Source organism: Dermacentor silvarum, chromosome 10 (genome assembly GCF_013339745.2).
Source record: "Dermacentor silvarum isolate Dsil-2018 chromosome 10, BIME_Dsil_1.4, whole genome shotgun sequence".
Taxonomy (NCBI): domain Eukaryota; kingdom Metazoa; phylum Arthropoda; class Arachnida; order Ixodida; family Ixodidae; genus Dermacentor; species Dermacentor silvarum.
The window spans coordinates 77,194,473-77,213,836 of NC_051163.1; the positions used below are offsets into that span (position 1 = coordinate 77,194,473).

A 19,364-nucleotide genomic window follows, 5' to 3' on the forward strand; every position below is an offset into this window, starting at 1 on the left:
TGGTGGAGAGGGCGTCACAATATTTTTGCAAGCAGTGCACGCACTCATACTCGTGCACTCACTCTCATCAGTGCTCACTCCCGTTTCTACTCCCGGATACTCACACTCGTCAACACTCACTCGCATTCACAGTCATCAACGTTCATATTTACCAGCACCTACTCATGCTCACACTTGTGTCGACTCCCACTCGCAGGAATTTACTCCCACACACAGTCATGTCCACTAACCGTCGCTGACAGTTACCCACATTGATACGTTGTCCACTCAAAACCACCGTTGATAAATTGTGTTTGTGCAATGACGGGACCGACAAAATTGATCGAATTGTCTGGCAGGTCGAATTAAACAAAATGCACAAAAAAGGTTGAAACATATCGCTGATTCATTTGGCAGTATTTGCCCAATTCTAACACGCCCCCGAATCAAATGTGTGCCAACTTTCTATGTGTCCAAAGTAGAAAACTAATGTATAAATGACACTAAAACTCCTACACAAAGAAATCTAACACCCACCCAATTTTTGGAAGAAAGTGGGAAGGGTTTAATATGTGTCGTGTCATAGTGTCGGTTTTCTAAAGTCAGCTTCGCCACATGGTCTTTAAAGTCGGCTTCGGCACAATACATCCGTGTTATGCGGTAAAGCATACGAACGCCGCGATGGCGGTATTGGTTTCGCGTCGACTGCACCGCGCAGGCGATTAATGGCCCAAGTCCCTCGAGAAAAAAAAAAAGCGAGCATTAGAATTGGACAAATACCGTAATCAGACATTTAGGCTATGATTATTGCTTGCAAATATTCCTAGGGCAAGCCCGTAAATGGGTGCTTTCAGGGAGATTTGATGCGTGTTTAACACATTCAATGTTCCCAAGCTTCACTGAAACAGATGCTGCCACTTAAGGAGACGCTATTGCGTTTACCACAGGAGTCAGGTCCGTGCTTGCTGGCTATTCAAGTTTGAATTAACGTACAAGGCCAATTTTAGAATCTAAATAAAAACATTTTGGGCATATTTGAATGCATGGGAGCTGTCCGGGAGCTTCAGTCAAGATCAAATTAACTGGAGTCAATTTAACGAAAGTTTACTGTACTCAAACTAATCGGCACTCCGTCTTGCTACTATGTCCACACCCACCCTTCATAACTAACTCTCTATCTCGAACCCATGAAATCAGTGTGGAGCAAATATGAGTCACTGCACTCACAAGTGAAAATGGCGACCTGGAATATCGAGCTTAACCAGTGGCCTATTAGAGTAAGAGAATGGGTGCCAACGGAAGGGAACTGCAGTTGAGGATGGCAGAGGATTAGGTGATACGATAGGATTAGGAAGTTCACAGGATTAAAATGGAGCCAGCTGAGGCAAGACAAGGACAATCGGAGGTTGCCGGGAGAGGCCTTTGTCTTTCTGTGCACACAAAATATGGTGATGATAACGGTGATGAAAAAACAAGAAAATGTGAAATTGACTTAGATTGTTAGATCACCTTCCTAGAAACCTCGTGATGTTTGCTTTAGGCCAAGAGAACACTCAGAGAAAATTGCAAGTGACAGTGCTAGCGGTGTCTGTGGTTGTGGTGCCAATGTTTGTAGTGTTTGCATCTCATCTTCGCGTCCTGTTTATTTCGCGTTTGCATCATGAATGAAGAATTTCGCAGCCAGCTAGCCCATTTAACAGGACTTCTTGCAACCACAGAGGCCACACAATTCTACCATAGTTCATACAGTTAAACCTGCTTATAACGAACCTCCATATAACGAATTCCTGGATATAACGAAGTTTTCCGATTCCCCGCCGTTACTCCATAGAAGCACATGTATTTGAGACCTCTACCTAACGAAGTGGCAGCGGGAGACCCCCCTCGATATAACGAATTTTCCCCTCTGACCACCTAGAGATTTCGCCCCAAATTTTGTCATTTTTGCGCGAGCAGCAACCGGAAGCACCTTGTCCGCCGCGACGGAATGCGAAGCGAGCGCACGTGTGCGTGCGTGCGTGTGCGAGGCGGCCCTGCATCCCTCGACCGGGCGATCTTGCCGCCGCGGGCGTGACCTTTCCCCCTCCCTTAATTCAAATCTGATCCTGCCTCTTACTGCAGCTGGCCTAGCCCGCCAAGCCGGCACTCTCTCCTTTTCCAGCTGATGTTGCCGACGCGCTGGTACACGCTGTGGCACATCAGACTCTATGAGCGCGGACACGCACTGTCAAACGCTGGCGGCGTGTGGAAGCGCCGCTGGAGAAGCGAGTGAAGTGACCTTCGCGCTGTTGTCTATCGCTTCAACGCAAACTGAGCGCCGAGAACACACAGCACGCAGGAAGCTACGAGCCGCTGACGCACCTACACTGCTAGACTCTGCCCCAATGCAGATCGCTTTCAAGATACGGCCTGCACGACCGCGCGCCGCGCCACTATCCCTCCCCCCTCGCCGGTGCCTCGAGCGCAACGGAAGAAGGCGCGCTTCCTCCCTGCTTTTCTTGCGCGCATGAGAATTCGCGGTCGTCGGCTCCCCTCGCACGTTTTCACTCGCACATACAGCATACGGCGTGCGGCGACTACGTTATCGCCCTTGGACATTTAGGGTACGGCCACGCTAGTGGCAAAAGCACGCAGCAAAAACGCGCGTCAGAAACGCGTGGCAACGTGTCATGCCGCACGCGGCAAAAGCGGCAGGAATCGGGGATCTTGCAACGTGCCGCGCGAGATGGGTTCGAGACCCATTTCTGCGGCAAATGCCGCGTGCCGCGAGGTGAAGAACCAATCAAGAGCGACGAGGGTGACGTCACGGAGCCATCACAACCGTAACGCCGCCGGTCCGCACCGGGTTTTCAATCGACGATCGTCGTCTCTCCATGAAACAACGAGCGCTCGCGGTGTTGCTCGCCCATTCGGAGAGCGCGGGAGATCTTATCGCGCTGCCGCGCGGCGAGACGCGCGTGCCACGGTGACCTCGCGGCAAGGCGCTGACGCGCAGCAACTTGCCGCTCGCTGCATGACGCGCGCGTTTTCTGCTGCTAGCGTGGTCGTACCCCTTATACGGAATATCTATGAGCCAAAACCAATTTTAGGGCCACAACGCATCATCGACACCATCTTTATATAGCAAATACGGATATCAAGGGCCATACTTTTGCTGGCGGAAACCGAAAATATGTCATAGTTGTCGCCCCCGGCACTTTGGGCGGCCAATGCCATCGTCAAGCCACCAAGCCAAGTGACATGAAAAGTCAAAATGGCTGCTCGGGCCGGCGCGGGGTGGCAGTTTGCAACGTATGATGCGGGAACGGTCCCACAGTTGCAACGCAACAGCGGGGTTACCAATGCATTGAGTTCTAAGGGAGCTGTGCCTGGACCAGTCGAAAACGACGTAACAGCCGGGAAAACGCAGCCCCCGGGAACGTAACAGCGATGTTCTACTGTAACACTATACGATGCTACGACGCCATCGTGACGCTCGCTCTTCGTTTCCGATGACTCGCGCTTGTGCGAAACGACACGTGTCCACGCATCCGGTACCTGGTGTGACATTCCGAGGATGAGTGGTTCGACGAAAACGGAAAACGGGTGCGCACCGCGTTACAATTGAGGGCGCGTTAGAATCGAGTAAATACGGTAAACGTTTATTTTTCGAATTTTCGTGCCGAACCTGCATATAACAAAATCCTCTTTATAACGAAGTTTTTCGGGAATTTGTCAATTTCGTTATATCCAGGTTTAACTGTACCACCCACACTAAAAGGATACTGTTACATAATTAGTACGCTACTGATATTGAAGGTCATGCTCAGCCTGGCACTACTACCTGCTTTAAGTCAGAGGTCTACAAAGAGGGGGCGCCACATTCCCACCCACCAATATCACAGATAGAGTGGTGTAAAGAGGTGACATCAGCAAATTCATCTGCCAGCAAATCCAACGATATTCATGAAATTGTTTCATTTTATGCTGTAATGCAGCATACATGACATACAGTATAGACCACTTATAACCTAACCGCTTATAGTGCAGGACCGGATATAGTGCGGTCTTTTCAGACTCCCGTTAATTTTCCCATAGCACTCCATGTATACACGTATCGCTTATAGTGCAGTTGCGGGAAACGAAATACCGGTTACAGTGCGGCTGCCTGGTAGTACGGAAGTCAGCGGAGACGTCGAACGCTCCCCTCAAACGGGCGCGCCCCAAGGAGTGCTCGAGGAAGAAAGAGAGACGAAGTGGAGGAGAAGGGCACGTGGTCTGAACTAACAGCCAGTGAGGCTGAAACCAGAATCTTGAGTGCGAGTCCTGATATATCACGGCGTGCATTATGAGCGAGGGCCACGAAACTGCCAACGCCGGCCAACGCTCGCTTCATGATAACGGTAGTAAACGAAACTTCAGGGAGCGGGCGGCGCCGGCACAGCACGGCGAAGGGCGCACGCGGAGACCGTGGAATGTGAGGGAGGAGGGCGGCAGTGAAGCGGATTTCGTCTCGGCAACTCCGCCACTTCGGTGGCTCCCCTCGCCCTCCCTCGTAGCTCCCTCACTTTTAGCTGTCACCATGCGCGCCCGCTGCCGTGTAGGTGCTGCCGCTCCAACCGGCTTGGCGCCAGCTCCCCGAAGTTTCGTTTTCTGCCGTTGTATTTCTACACTGTATTTTGCAACTGGAAAGAAACAGTTGCAACAAATCCTGCAACAAGCCCTTGCATTCATGGTTTGAAAAGTTAGCCAGTGAAAACATGAAACTAGAGCGACAAAAAGGACATCATAAAAATTTTTTTCTTCAAAATGCAAGTCCTTGCTAATTTTCTAAGCTTTCTGTAGTTCTAAGCTGTTGCATTTCACATGGTACTTTAACTTTTACCTTAATTTATACTACACATTTTATATCTGCCCCCACTGCCCAATCCCAACAGATTTAAACTTGAATTAATCGAATTGGAGATAAAAAGACATAAGATGCACAACCATTGAAAAGAAAACTGTCAATTTCAAAGTTTTCACTTTGCACATGCTGAGTAAAGAAGCAAAACTCACTATCCATAAGCAATGCACTCCAGGCGCACGTCATTGCCAGCCAGTGGTGCTTCGGGAAACGACTTCGGGAAGTTGTTGGGAAAGAGCAGCTTCTGGCCGCTCGCTGAAAGTAGAAAGTTTGATTTGATCATCCATCTGCCAACTTCATTCATTCATTCGTTCAATACTTCCAGCAACATTATGGCATCCATGGCAGGAGCGCTACCAAGTACAAGTGCATGAAGAAGCACAAACTTGTCACAAATCATACGCCATATAAGTATGCTGAATTCCAGTGGTCAATGCGTGCCGAAATCCTTAAGAGCGCTGAGGTTTTGCAAACGCGAAGCTTCCAACACAAAATGAGCGTCACGTGCCCCTGAATTTCTCACTTAACTCATGCCCTGTCATTGAAGCAAGAGAGGGTGCTCCGCCATGGACTGACTGGTCCAAGACGACCAGCAGAGCACGTAAACCTGCTCCAGATTGACCAGCAAAAAAGAAATTCTTCAATCTAAAGCAGATCTTTTTGTTTGACCTCGGTAAAGCAGTACAATCCACCCTCAGTGAAAGCAAACCTTACAATACCTGCCAGGCATTACACTATGGCAAAGACGAAGCAAGAGGTTGAGCAATGATGCACCAAACAATTAATCAAATATGAAAAATATAAAAAGCACAGAAAGAAGAGTAAAGAAACAATACAAAGCACTGTTTTTATTAATTTTTTTTTCTACAGAGAACAACGCTGCTGCTTAAGAAAACGACATATGCTCACGATGACAATCTATTACTGACATTTAATGTTTTACTAAACTTGATTGCACGAACCTCATTTAACAACCACCCTTTTAACATGTTCTGAAGTCATGACAGCATACATTAGGCAGCAGGTGTCCAGGTGACACATCTGCTGTGACTGCTTCCAAAGCAACTGATTATATGTGTAACCCATGCAGCACTCGCCTAGTGCTAAAATACGATAGGTTGAATTTCTAACTGCAGGTTGGGCATCGTAATTTTCAACTTTTAACTGACAAGCAGTACATACAGGGCCTCCAACTTTTATAAAACATAACAGTTCATTTACAGCTGTTATAATACATCACGGTATGTCTAATGGTTTGTTGCATTTTCATTATTATAGTAAAATATTTCAAGTCTTGAATGTGCTTTAGGGGACGGACATCAGAAGAGTTGGGACTCAGATGAAAATCACGAAAAATAAAGCAACATTAAGCACCAAATAACAGTTGGTTGATTTGATAGAAATGTATTAGCATTAATCTTTTACAATTCACTCGATGACAGCACTGCATCCATTTTAATCTGTACTTTTTCAAAAATATGTACCTTCACAAGAGATGTCTGAAACCTGTTAAACACCACCGGCAATCTGCATACAGTAAAAGCTCGATGATACGATCACGGCTAATACGAATTTCCGGATGATACGAAATTTTCTGTGGTCCCGGCCGAGCCCCAATACTTTGCAACGTGCTAGAGAACGGTTGTTACGAATCGATTTCCGGCCTGCGTCGGTTGATGCGAATAAACGCCGCCCCACCGACGGCCGCGAAAGAGAACAGTGCGTAGTCACGCGCTTTCTCCCGTTCTCTTTTAGTGCGGAGGCGCGGACGCCGCGCCGGACAGCGCGGACTCCGCGACTGGGCGCGAAGAGTTTGAAGCGGTGGCGCTTTTGTACTTTTCCTCCTTTTCGGCGGCCGCCCATCGGACGGAGTGGCTGCTGTGTTTAGGGCCGCGTTCTTTGTGTTTGCGCCATTTTACCTAGTCGCAGCGAGCTATGTCTACCGAGATAGAAGGACATTAGAGACTTTTTCTTCAAGAAATAAATGTTTTTTACGTACGTGTGCCTGAGTGTGTTCACCTCTGACTCTTTAATTTAGCTACAGTCGAATCTCGTTAATTCGGACACGCTTATTTCGAACATACCGCGCACCGACAATGCTCTTAGCGGCGCGCCAAATCACGCGGCGGCGCCTCCGACCGGCATTGCTCCGACACCGCCGTAGAGCAAAAGCTCAGGAGAGACCCCTCAATGCCGCGCGCGAAGGAACGGGGAAAAAAAAAAAACCCGCGGCGGAAATTTCACCCTCTCTCAAATTGCAAGGTCGCCGTTTCTGCATCGCGCCGGAACAAGCGTGTTCGTGCCGACTAGTGTGTTCTAGACAACCGTAATCTAGCACACACTAGTGCCGACGTCTCAGCCACGCGGATAAAAATGGCAGTGAACCCTTCTCCTCTATGCTTCCTCTATTTTCTAGTCACATGTTGACCTTGCACGCTGCGGCAGCAGCGCAGAGGGAAGCAGCGGCGGAGGCGCAGTCGGGCCAACGAAACTGCCCACGCCCGCAAACGCTCGCTTCCCGATAACGGCAGAAAACGAAACTTCAGAGAGCGGCTAAAATAAGCTGGCGCCAACACAGCGGCGGGCGCGCACGGAGATGTGCGCACGCAGTCGAAGGCGAGAAAGCTGCGAGGGAGTTGAGAGGGAGGGAGGGAGGGCGAGGGGAGCCACAGAAGCGGCGGAGTTGACGCGGCCAAATCCGCTTCCCTGCCGCCCTCCTCCCTCACCTTCGACGGTCTCCGTGCGCACCCGTGTGCCGGCGCCGCCCGCTCCCTGAAGCTTCGTTTTCTGCCGTTATCGGGAAGCGACCGTTAGCCGGCCTGGGCAGTTTCGTGGCCCGCGCTTGCTATGCGCTTGCTCGCCGCGATATTTCACGACTCGCACCGTTCGTGCATCGTGCTATGGTGCACGAATACTTCAAAAATACGTCCTTTTAATTCGAACAAATTTTCGGGCCCCTTCGAGTTCGAATTATCGAGATTTGACTGTAGTTTTAATTGTTTCGATGATACGAATTTCGGCTAATACGAATATTTTTCGTGACCCCGTGAGATTCGTATCATCGAGCTTTCGCTGTAATTCGGACTCGTCCTCTCGTCCCAGCAGGAGTAGGCATTATTCAATGTAATCAAATGCTCGTTAATTCGGACGTATTTGGCTGCACAGCGGTTCATTTGGACAACTTTCGGAGCTTGGCGACAGAAGAGCGCCGCAAATGTGTGACGCAAAAGAACAACAATGGCGCTAGCGTCCAACCGAAACGGAGCAGTGGAGTCTGCATTGCCATAGTCATCAGTGGAAATCTTATGTGAATAACAGCAACGCCGAAACACTTCGTGCCTATTTGTGCCTTTAAAGCCTTTATTCTTGTGTTTACCGCCACGCAGAACACCGCGTTGGCCACAGGCTTTCATCGGAGGCGTAATCCGGCGGAATGGTGCAACATCAGGGGTGGGATTTTGAGAACGTTCCCTTACGAGAGAAAGGGGGAAAAGGAAGGGCTTAAAAAGCGAACCTTCAATCCTTCAGTGCTGCGAGTGTGCTCGTTCGTGCTTGTACATTGAAAAATCTCACAATGTAAGTGCTGTAAATAAACCCTTTTTTGCATCTCTTGGACGTCGCCCCGGACCTCTTGATCACCCGGCACCATGGTGCATCACCAGCTACGTAAACTCGTAATGACCACTCAAACACGAGTCGCATCAACTGGTGGTTGACTGCGGTGAAATGGAATCGTCAGCCAACGCCGAAACCAAACAGCACGCGGTAGTGCAAAGTGTGCGCAAATGATGGCGTGCACCACAGCCCTGCTGCGAAGGAAGTCGCAAGGCTTCGATCGGCGCTGCAAGAGCAATTAGTCACGAGACGACGAGAATTGCGGCTTCTGCACTGCTTTTGTGCAAAATAACAACAGGATATGCTCATTCATTCACTAAATAATAGCGTGTTGACGTAGTAAGCATTTCCTTATTGTTTTCTGGATACCCACGATAATTCGACATTCGGTTAAGGGGGGACGCGGCTTTCGCGTCGCGAAATTTGGCCAAAAAAACGATTTTTTGAAAATCACATTTTCGGTTTGTATGACTTCTTTTCTATCTTATTTCAAAATTTCGTCACGGAAAATTGCGCGGAAATGATGTAAAAAATGTTTATCGAAGCTAAGGTGGCAAGGAGTTTCTCGAAAATAGTGAAAAAACGGCATTTTTCAAGCCGTGATATCTCCGCAACCGCGTAACCTAGCGCCGCCATCTTGGTCTCTATGGATAGCGCAATTCTCCGTCTTCAAATCTGGCGCCTCGGCCAGCTGCACCAGGCAAGAGCAAGCGCACAGCAAGCAAAAGTTTCAAGGTCTCGCGGCGGTTTCTGATCGGCAGTGCGCGCCACGTGACTGTACGCGGCTCCGCATTGGTCTCCCGGGCGGTTGCCCTTAGCAACCGGCGGAAAGGTCGTCTGCTCGCCGCGCTGACAGTGCTGAGGAGCCGATTTCGCGTCTTTTCAACTCGTCGCGGCGTGGTTTAGAGATCGTATCTCACTCATGATAACGGACCGGCGCTCGCTTGTTAGAGAAACGAAAAACGTTGTCAAGCTCGACCCTTCTTAGCTTGGAGAATGGCTCTCGTCTGTTCTCATCTGGCCGGCGATCATTCAAGAAGAAACGCAAGACTGCGCATCAATTTGGTGCTCGTAAGTCGAAGCCACCGATCTCTAAAACAAAGTTTGCTCCGACGACTTCAGCAGTGACAATGACGGTGGCATGCAGCACGACGCGGACGTGCAGTTGAGCACCTCAAGCACGGATGGAACATCGTCCGCGCGTATTGGCGAAACTGTTCAGGAACCCAGCCGAAAAAGATGCCATGCGGAAAAAGAAAGCTGCAAAAGCTCATCAGACCATCAGGTCAGATGGTCAAGCGATGCCGCATCGCAAAGGACACAAAGAACTATAACCCTGGTGCCTATTAAATTTTGACAACTTTGAACCTTGTTTTCTCAGTACAGTTTTTTTGGCATGTTGCTCAGCTCGTGGAGCAGATATCTTGGTAACTACTTTACACATTTTGATTGCGTTTGTTTTGTCAGACTCACTGAACTGTACTTTAGGGGATAGCGCTCTTCTTTTTTTATCCTAGTGTTTTAATAATTCGTAGTAGGGTTCCTTGTTTGCAGTGTAAGCGTGCTCACTGCAGTGGGACTGGAGGAAACATAAACTACAAATTTTAGTGTTGAAAAAAAATTATTTCGAGAACGCTATCTCCTTCTGCATACATTTGGCTGTGCATACAGTATTTAACAAACTTTTCACTTGATTTCGTAAATCCTCCAGTCCCTCCACGAGGTTCAAGAAAGAAATAATTTGTCTAGCAAAAAGTTTTCATGGTACCGCTTTGAAATTTTTATGAAAGCATCATAGAGCCATTCTTAATCTATGTACCAATTTTCATTGACATCCACCAAGAAACAAGTTGGTACCGAAAGCCGCGTCCCCCCTTAATTCGGACATTTTTTTTGCACTCCCGTGAAATCCGAATTAACGAGGTTTAGTGTAGTTGAAAATCAGTACTCTGTCCTGTACCTTCTTGTTATATTTTCACGCATTTATACAGTATAGACCACTTATAACGTAACCGCTTATAGTGCAGGACCGGATATAGTACGGTCTTTTCAGACTCCCGTTAATTTTCCCATAGCTCTCCATGTATACGCATACCGCTTACAGTGCAGCCGCGCGAGACGAAATACCGGTTATAATGCGGCTTCTGCGGGAAAATCTCGCCGACAAGGGCGGCAGCGAGCACGCTTCTCAACAAGGTGCATGCTCTCGGCCGGCGTATGCATTATTCAATGCAATCAAACTCTCGTTAATTTGGACTTATTTGGCCGCACATCGGTTAATTTGGACTACTTTCAGAGCTTGGTGAGCGAGGAGCGCGGCAAATGTGCGATGCAAAAGAGCAAGAATGGCGCTAGCGTCCAACCGAAACGAAGCGGCGGAGTCCGCATCGCCACAGCCATCGTACGTACGTACGAAATAGTACGTGAATGACAGCAATGCCAGAATGCTTTGAGCCTATTTGTGTCTTTAAAGCCTGCATTCTTGCGTTTACTGCCGCGCATAACACCGCGTTGGCTTTCATAACTGCGTAGTCGTCATCCACGATCGCGTCGATAGCGACCGCGCTTTTCACCGTGGTGGTTGCAGCGAACAGTAATTTCGTTGTTACTCGGTACGCGCGTCGGCTGCGTGCCAAAAAAAACTGCGTAGTCGCCATCGATGATCGCATAGATAGCGACCGCGGTTTTGACTGCAGGTGTTGAAACGAATGGTAGTTAATTCGTCCAGACTAGGTGCGTGCGTCGGGCAGGTGCCTTCAGCACCGCAAAATCGCCGTTCATAATCGCATCGATAGCGGTCACGTTTTTTTTCCCGCAGCGGTTGCAGCAAACAGTTGTTTCGTTTTGACTCTGTGCAAAGCTGTCGAGCTTGAAGAGCACCAGCTACATCGCGATTATGTTTTCGCCAGTGAGCTGGCGAAAATGTAATCGCAATGTGCACGCGATAGTACAAAGCGTGTCTACATGCTTGGTCTACATGTTTTGCATACGTGCAGGGCTTGAAAATCGTTGTTTTGGTTATAGTGCGGTACCGCTTATAGTGCAGATATTCGCGACTCCGGCGACTTACGTTATAAGCGGTCTACACTGTATGTGCCGTAACACTGCTATGAAGAATGCATCGCGAACTAGTGTGCCGGCAAACATTACTGAATGTGCATAAGCTCTGTGGTGAAGTCAAAAGGCACAAGAATGACCCAAGCAACTGTGCCTTGTTTTTTTTGTTTTTTTTTTAAAGGAGCTATGCCACAGATGTTTAATGCAAATGCAATGAGGGGGGAAGAAAGAGAGGCAACAGGCAACTCACAGGCCGGCTCAACAAGAAGGTGGAAATAGGGCCCCGTGCGACCCGTGGAGGAGATGCGGCTCTGGACATTGCAGGAGTAGTTTGCGTCATCGTTTTTCTCCAGGGACGAGAAGTACAAGTTGCCATCGTGCGACACGAACACGCGCGGGTCCTCCTGGACGAAGTCTGGAAAGGCATTGCGCACCCAGAAGTAGTGCACCGCCGGGTTGAACTGCGGAGGGTCGCATGACACCGACTTTCCTGCGCAGGGAAAAGCAACGCCAACCATTAGGAGTGCACTATCACTCTATATTTCATCACCACGGGTAAACACTCAACAAGGATGTAGGAAACTGTAAGTAACAAAACTATGTCATGAGCGAAAAGAATAAGGGGGTCCGAGGGACTCTATCTTTTTGCTAGTTCAACCATATGGTGAAAGAAAAATGGACAATTAAGCCAGGCAACTCATAGAAAAATTAAGCTTTTTTCTCATTTTAAAAATAATTAAACAAATAATGACAAAAAGGAAAACGAAAGTACATGAAAAGGCATTCTAAATCGTAGCTAGGGGGAAAAAAAAAATATGCTTGCACTGCTGGCAGATGCGAATTAGATTTAAATAACACCGACCTTATTGACAGCTCAAAAATTTCACAAATGCACTGACTGGACGCAAAGGTATCTTTTCGGCTACCTTGCATTGAATTGGTCGAGACGAGGGTAAATTTTGCCATCGGCAGAGCACTTTTATGCTATGTTGCGTGTGTTCGACAGCAAACGACGCGTTGGAAGAACACAGTGCTTTCACATGATCGCACCCCTAATTGACTGATACCCACTGTAGCCTCCACTTCGCTTCCAAGATATTGTGAAACCGAGTACAGTCAACGCCCAATTTTTTGGACATGCCCGATAATTCAGACGCCTTCACTGCACCGCCGCGCAGGGACCCCATGTATAAAAAAAAGACGTCTGAAATTTCGGACGCAAAAAACCTTCGCTGTTCAATTTTACTAACTTTTTGCCATGACTACAGGTCTGAAACGGCATTAATAGAAGCCATCACCGCTGCAATTTTGATTATCTCGCCTCCTCGAACTGGCACTCTTGCATGCAGATCCGCTGGCAGCCGTATCCAACACCGCGGCAATGCTAGGCCTAGCTACTTCGACATTCGCTACCAAGCTTCTTTCTGTTTGGTGCCATGTGTTTCATTGAAATAATTCGCCGCTGTTAGCAATGCCGCCATCTCTGCCTTTGTAATCCTCGCCAATGGCTTGCAAACTTGGAAAGCATGAAGCGTTGCATGCATGCCGGTTCCTGAAAGTCTGCTTCGCCTCAATACAGCAATGTTACGCAGTGAAACATACGTGAAGTCTTGCGGTGAAGCATATGCAGTGAAGTGGGAAAAGGCAACTGTCATGGGACACGGTACGTATGTATGTATGTATGTATGTATGTATGTATGTATGTATGTATGTATGTATGTATGTATGTATGTATGTATGTATGTATGGACAGCCATCAGCACGCTTAATACGAACGCTCAGCAGCGTGGCCTGGACCGGCTTAGACTGACGCCAGCACCACAAAGTGTTGTGCTCTGTTATCTCGGTATGTTTGCGGCGGCTTACGATAGCTGGAGCGCAGCTCGATTTGACTGCTCGTCTTGTTTTTTCACTTTTGCCTGACTGGCAGGTAGAGTGCGCTCACTTGACATGTCTGTTTCCCCAAATTTTGCTCGTGGCTGCGGTCTCACGCGTGTCCAGAAAATACGTTGCGGTTTGCTTATCTTGGCAAAGCGAAATGGCGGGCAACAGCTCGCGCGCCTTTCGAGTTAGGCCTCAAAACTGGCGCTTTAAGGAAATGATGAATAGGAAAAGGAGAGCAAACGCAGGTTTGTGGTGTTTGTAAAGGTTGGACAATGGTTGGGTTTTGAGGCCAAACTCGAAAGGCGTGCGAGCTGTTGCCCGTCATTTCGCTTTGCCAAGATAAGCAAACCGCAACGTGTTTTCTGGACGCACGTGAGACCGCAGCCACGAGCGAAATTTGGGGAAACAGACATGTCAAGTGAGCGCACTCTCCCCGCCGGTCAGGCACAAGTGAAAAGACAAGACGAGCAGTCAAATCGAGCTGCGCTCCAGCTATCGTAAGCCGCCGCAAACATACCGAGATAACAGAGCGCAACACTTCGTGGCGCTGGCGTCAGTCTAAGCCGGTCCAGGCCACGCTGCTGAGCGTTCGTATTAAGCGTGCTGATGTATGTATGTATATATGTATGTATGTATGTATGTATGTATGTATATATGCATGTATGTACGTATGTATGTACATGGTATCGCATGTATCCGCCACCTTCTAGCACAGTACGAGCTACGATACACCTAATTAGTGTACTGGCAGGCCTTCATAGCTATTTCGGACGTGCATGTGGCAATTTGAGGCCTTGGGGGCATTAAAAGGCATGCATTCGTTTTTTCGGACTGCCCGATTTTTCAGACCTTGCAGCTCCTAGGGAGTCTGAAAAATCGGATGGTGACTGTGTGTATATATATATATATATATATATATATATTTTTTTTTTAAATTTATTTCTCGCCTATTGTTTCAGCTTGAATTAGGAGCCTTTGATAACCTTTTAAGCTGTTAAAAAACTCAACTGTACACCATGTTTAATCATACACGGTGCAGTTGAAGTAGTAAACGCTAAAGTCTGAACCGGGGCTAATCATTACGGCTGAAGGCATAACCAAAAGTGCAAACCAGCACTAGTGTTGTGGCTGTGTTCTTGTTTGCATTAATTAATATTTTTATAACTACAGACAAGGGTTTTCTAAAGAAAGAAAAAGAACACTTATTAAACATTTGAAAACCAACATTAAAGAAACGAGTATAAAAGAAGAGATGAGTTCAGTGATGAGTGAAACTTATACCCCTATCAAGCGGACAAGTGAAGTGCACTTTGGGACCTTGAGTGACACTTTAGGCTACGCGGTTCTTAATGGGAAAACAGAGCGCACTCGCAGTAAAAAAAATGCCAACAGACTACGAGCGCGTTTTGTGAAATTGTAGATTAAAAAGAAAAGTACTTCTAAAGAGTGATTGTCTTACGTTATATTATTAAATAAAACAAGCTTAATCTAAGTTTTTTCAACAAAAAACTAAAATATTTTTTATTATAAGAGTGTGGCAAGTCAATGCCGGCCAAGAAAAATGCCTAGCCAATCCAGAACGACATATCAGCGTGCGACGAGGCGGCATTTGATCCTGCTCGAACAGAATATGAACGTGTTTTAGGCTATTATTTATGCGCAAGAGCTGTTCAACCACTGAAATGAACTTCTGTGTCCTTTTTTTTTATGCATTACATTTTGTACCATTGAAACCGCTGGCGACGAGGCTACGCACTCGGCCACCGAAGTGCGTTCCGTGAATGCACTTCGACCGGAGTACACTCTGCAGCGAGTGACACTCCACTTACGACGTTTAGATTTGGCAAAGTGCACTTAAACCGAGTGACACTCTCCGTAAGTGCACTTAACTTGCCCCGCTTGACAGGGGTAAACTTACCCCAGAATTCCTTGCCGCTGTCACCAGCTCGGTTCTTGTTGAACTCTCCGATGAAGCCAAAACCAAGAGAAACAGAGCGAGACAGGACTCTGCCGTACTTATTCTCAGCCATGCAGTGGTACTTGCCCCTGTCTAAGGTCTAGATGAGAAAGAAAGAAAACTATTAATGACACCAAACGTGAACACATAGTCACCCCCATTCAGCTTTTGCCTAACAAACAACATCAGTGCTGGCACATCTTATGTCACTTTCTGTACCCCTTTGACAAGTTTTACCAACATCACCAACAAAAAGCTCATCACTATGTTCCTCCCTAATAAAATACAGCTTCCCCATAAAAATACCCATATATACAAACACAACAGCGAGCTGCTTACAGGCCAGACTGGTCCCACTGCTTCTTATTAAGCTTCCTTACATTACGTCACAACAAGCATCTACTTTGCAGAGCTTTCAGGGTCCTAATTTTTCAACCATAGGGGCAGCTTTAAAAAAAAAAAAAAAAAAACATCTACAAAGAGAGTAGCAATATAATTCTGCTCATTTCTTGCAGAATAATTTTTGTGAAGCATGAAATGCCTTTAGTGAGCTTGAGCCAAAAGCCAGGGTTGTTATCCAGGCACTGAAACAAGAACATCTAGGCATCATTGCGAGAGCAAAATGAGATCTTCCAGGCAACCAGTTAAAACTTCAGGAAATGAGGTCTCTGGCCCCCAAACCTTTGTACAGGACCACAGTACATACACTAGTTACTGCCCAAACAAGTTATAAGAAATATTGCTTCCGATTTCTTCCTAATGTTAGTTCACAATATCACTCAAGCTGTAACTTCTAGTACTCTGAAGTTTTATTTGACATTTCCATTAGCGATGTTCAAAAGATAGATAAAGGGCACCATACACTTAATTGTCATCTTTTGGCACTGAGACAGAGTTGCCTGTGCTCTTTTCAACGCCAGCGGTCCGTGGGCTGACCGCACATTTGCAGGCAACTACCTCAACGCGACAAGAAGAAAAAGTAGCAATAGACGGTGAGCGCGCTGCACTGTTGGAAGAATAAAAGCGGTTAAAGCAGTGGCGGCACCACAGGCAGCAAAAGACACCATATGGTAGCCCATTTCATGCTTACATCTACTCTCGATTACGGGAGAGCCAGAATTTTTTTTTTTTTGACCTGGTGAATGCCACTTATCTATTCTGAAAATTTTGTTGTTATTTTCTCCTGTTTGAAGAGCTTGTATTCCGTTGGTCAGTATGGAGCAAGTTCACGTCAATCGAATCCCACTATGACAGAGTAGCACTCTTGCTCCACTATCAGGGCCCACATTCGGCCAGAAATTCAAGCTTGCTGTATCACTTCAGCTAACTGAAGGAACGAATGTGTCATGTCCTAACGCACTGCATATGCATCAGCAGACAACACTACGCCTTTCTGCATGATAGATGCATTTTACACTAATGAAAGGCTATAGACAACAGAAGTAGCAACACTGAAGCTGCCCCGATGCCTTCACATCTTATAAATACATTAGAAGAAATGAATGGTCCTCATCTGCCATCACGGCCACGGGTCGCGCTAGCTAACACACCCAGGGACGACAAATCTAGTAAGCATACATGAACATACAGGTAGAGCACCGCACGCAAACTTTGGGAAATGTGGCTCCGACCTTGCATGTGCAGCAAGTTTTCTTTTCAGAATAGTAAAATAGCAAGTGAGCAACTTTGCTCTTCAGGTTCTCCGATTCTTTTCACGCCTCCTTAGGGCACCCCTTAGCACAAAGAAGTTGCCTTTCGTCAAGTTCATTTCCTGTTTCCTTAGTAATTCTACATTTTGTTAAAAAAACACAGTTAATTTCCCCTATGCTTTCTTGGCTTCATTGTCTGTTGGCATTTATGGTTGTGACTAAAAAAATTCACCGATGATTACGATACTCCCTAATGCGAATTTTGTGTGCAGCTGTTTAGTTGTTTTGAATTCGCGATGTATTGTGGCAAAGAATTTGATTCTGAATGACGGGGTCCTCTCGGCGGCGGCACTGAGCCTCTGCTCGGGCAGCTCGGTTAGCAGTAGCGGCAGACGAAGTACTTTCACTGGTTGCGTCGCTCATTGTTCAGAAAGAACTGGCTGACACTATTTCGTATTATTATTATATTGTCACATGGTAGTGACAGTGAAGAATGACACATTGTCGAAACTGTGAGTTACAAATTTAACTCTTTATTGGGCGAACTTGTGCCCAGCAAAACAAGTAACACTCAAGCATAACGATAGAGGCGATCGGTGAAAATCTGGTCTGCGGGTCAAGCGCGTTGGCTTTTATACATGACTCGTCGAAGGTTCCAGCATAATCGCTGGTGCCCGCGTGGCTTCCACAAAATACTACAGAATTCGCGTTGCGCGTATAATCAGATTACAAATAGTATAGCACCATCTCGTAGTCTCGTGCGGCACTCCGCTTTCCTCCTCACCCTTTCACCATACTCCCTTTCTCCGCTTTATGCTTTCACTGTAGCCTCCTCCTCCACTTCCCTCCTGCACGCTCTTCGCTATTGCTGTCTTTCATCCCCCACAGCGCTCCGCATTCGCTCTTTCATCCTTCACTTTGCTTGTTTGCTGAGGGACGCCGATGCTCAACGCAGGGACGGGTGCCTAAGAGCTGTGTTTTAGATGCGAAGCAGCTTATGGTCGGGGCTATGTCACTCCCTCCTTCCGCCGTGCGGCGTCCACACCCCTACTGCGCTTGCGCATCCTCCTCCCCCTCCTCTCCTAGTCTCATCTCCATATGCATATATAGTATATGTACGCTAAGTTCCAGCTTCCGGAAACTGGAACCGGAAGCCGGCTTCCAGTTCCGGTTCCACTTGCGGTTCCGCTTCCGGATTCCGGAGAGCGCTTCCGGCGTTTTGCCCGAATGATCCCCCGGTGCTTCGCTCACTCATCATTCTTCACTTCGTGGATATGCGGTGATTTTTATAGATCGAGCCCCTCGGTTCCCCTCCTCTCATTCAGGATTCAGCAGAAGTCTCAATGTTTCCAGTAGCGGGCACACACAGCAAACTTCTGCGACAACCTGGTGTTTGGTTCAAGGATTCAGAAAACTCTTACAAATTGACCAGTGGAATTTAGCATATAGCAAGGACACAATTATGCCTAACAGTAGCATTGGGTAGAAGTGCACTCTCCTAGTCACTCTGGAGATACGAGGGGAGAAGGGCGACAAGAAACTTAATTAGTGAACACACCTGATCAGGGCTATGAATTGTCAAGGTCCCATCTGTTTGAGTGTACCGACCATTGGAGAGCGGGTCGATGTGAATGTGGAGGAGCTCGTCATTTGAGTACTCCTCCTGAAGAAAGAGTAAAAAAAAAAAAATCATGAGGATAAGAAAAATAAACAAAAACAAATTGTGACTCTGTACTTTCACTCTTTCCCTACCATGGGGAAAATAGGTGTTTTTAGTAGGTTATGCCATATTCTTTTTTTTTTCTGAAGGAACTACTGCACTCAATATTTTATATAATCCATAAACAAAAAGCAGAATGAATGCACATTTCAAGCATAAAAGATTTATTAACAAGATGTATGTCATAAAAAAGATATAAATTGCCAAAATCAACATTGTGGGATAAAATTAAAGACAGTTTGTAAAGACACGCTTGTATCTACTAAGAAAAAAATATAACAAAATTATGAGATATACAAAATGTATTACCATCTAATAGGCACTATCTCCGAAAAAAGAAAAGTTTTTCATTGAACAGGTATTCCTCTACAAAAATTTAACTTCAAGCACTACAGTTGGGCTAGACGCGCAGCCGCCGATGTTCTGGGCTGGTATGCGTCATCATCGCTCTCAGAGTCAAAGTCCGATGATATGGCAGCATGCTCAGACTCGCTGCTGCTCGATCTATAAAATCAGCCGTAGACACAGCAGAATCACAAGATCGGGGATCTTTCCAAGCACGTGCACCACTCTCGGAGGCGCCCATTTTTTGGTTTCTACTTTAGCGATCTCGAAACT

The 19,364-nt window shown here is 47.0% G+C and overlaps 1 protein-coding gene across 1 annotated transcript in view; it reads right to left on the bottom strand.

Moving 5' to 3' along the window:
- LOC119431643 (contactin-like) overlaps positions 1 to 19,364 on the bottom strand; it is a 41,337-nt gene that overhangs the window by 20,846 nt on the left and 1,127 nt on the right. Inside the window, 4 exon segments of the mRNA XM_037699122.1 lie at positions 5,017 to 5,119; positions 11,787 to 12,026; positions 15,339 to 15,477; positions 18,585 to 18,689. Of these exon segments, the coding sequence (XP_037555050.1) occupies positions 5,017 to 5,119; positions 11,787 to 12,026; positions 15,339 to 15,477; positions 18,585 to 18,689 (587 nt within the window).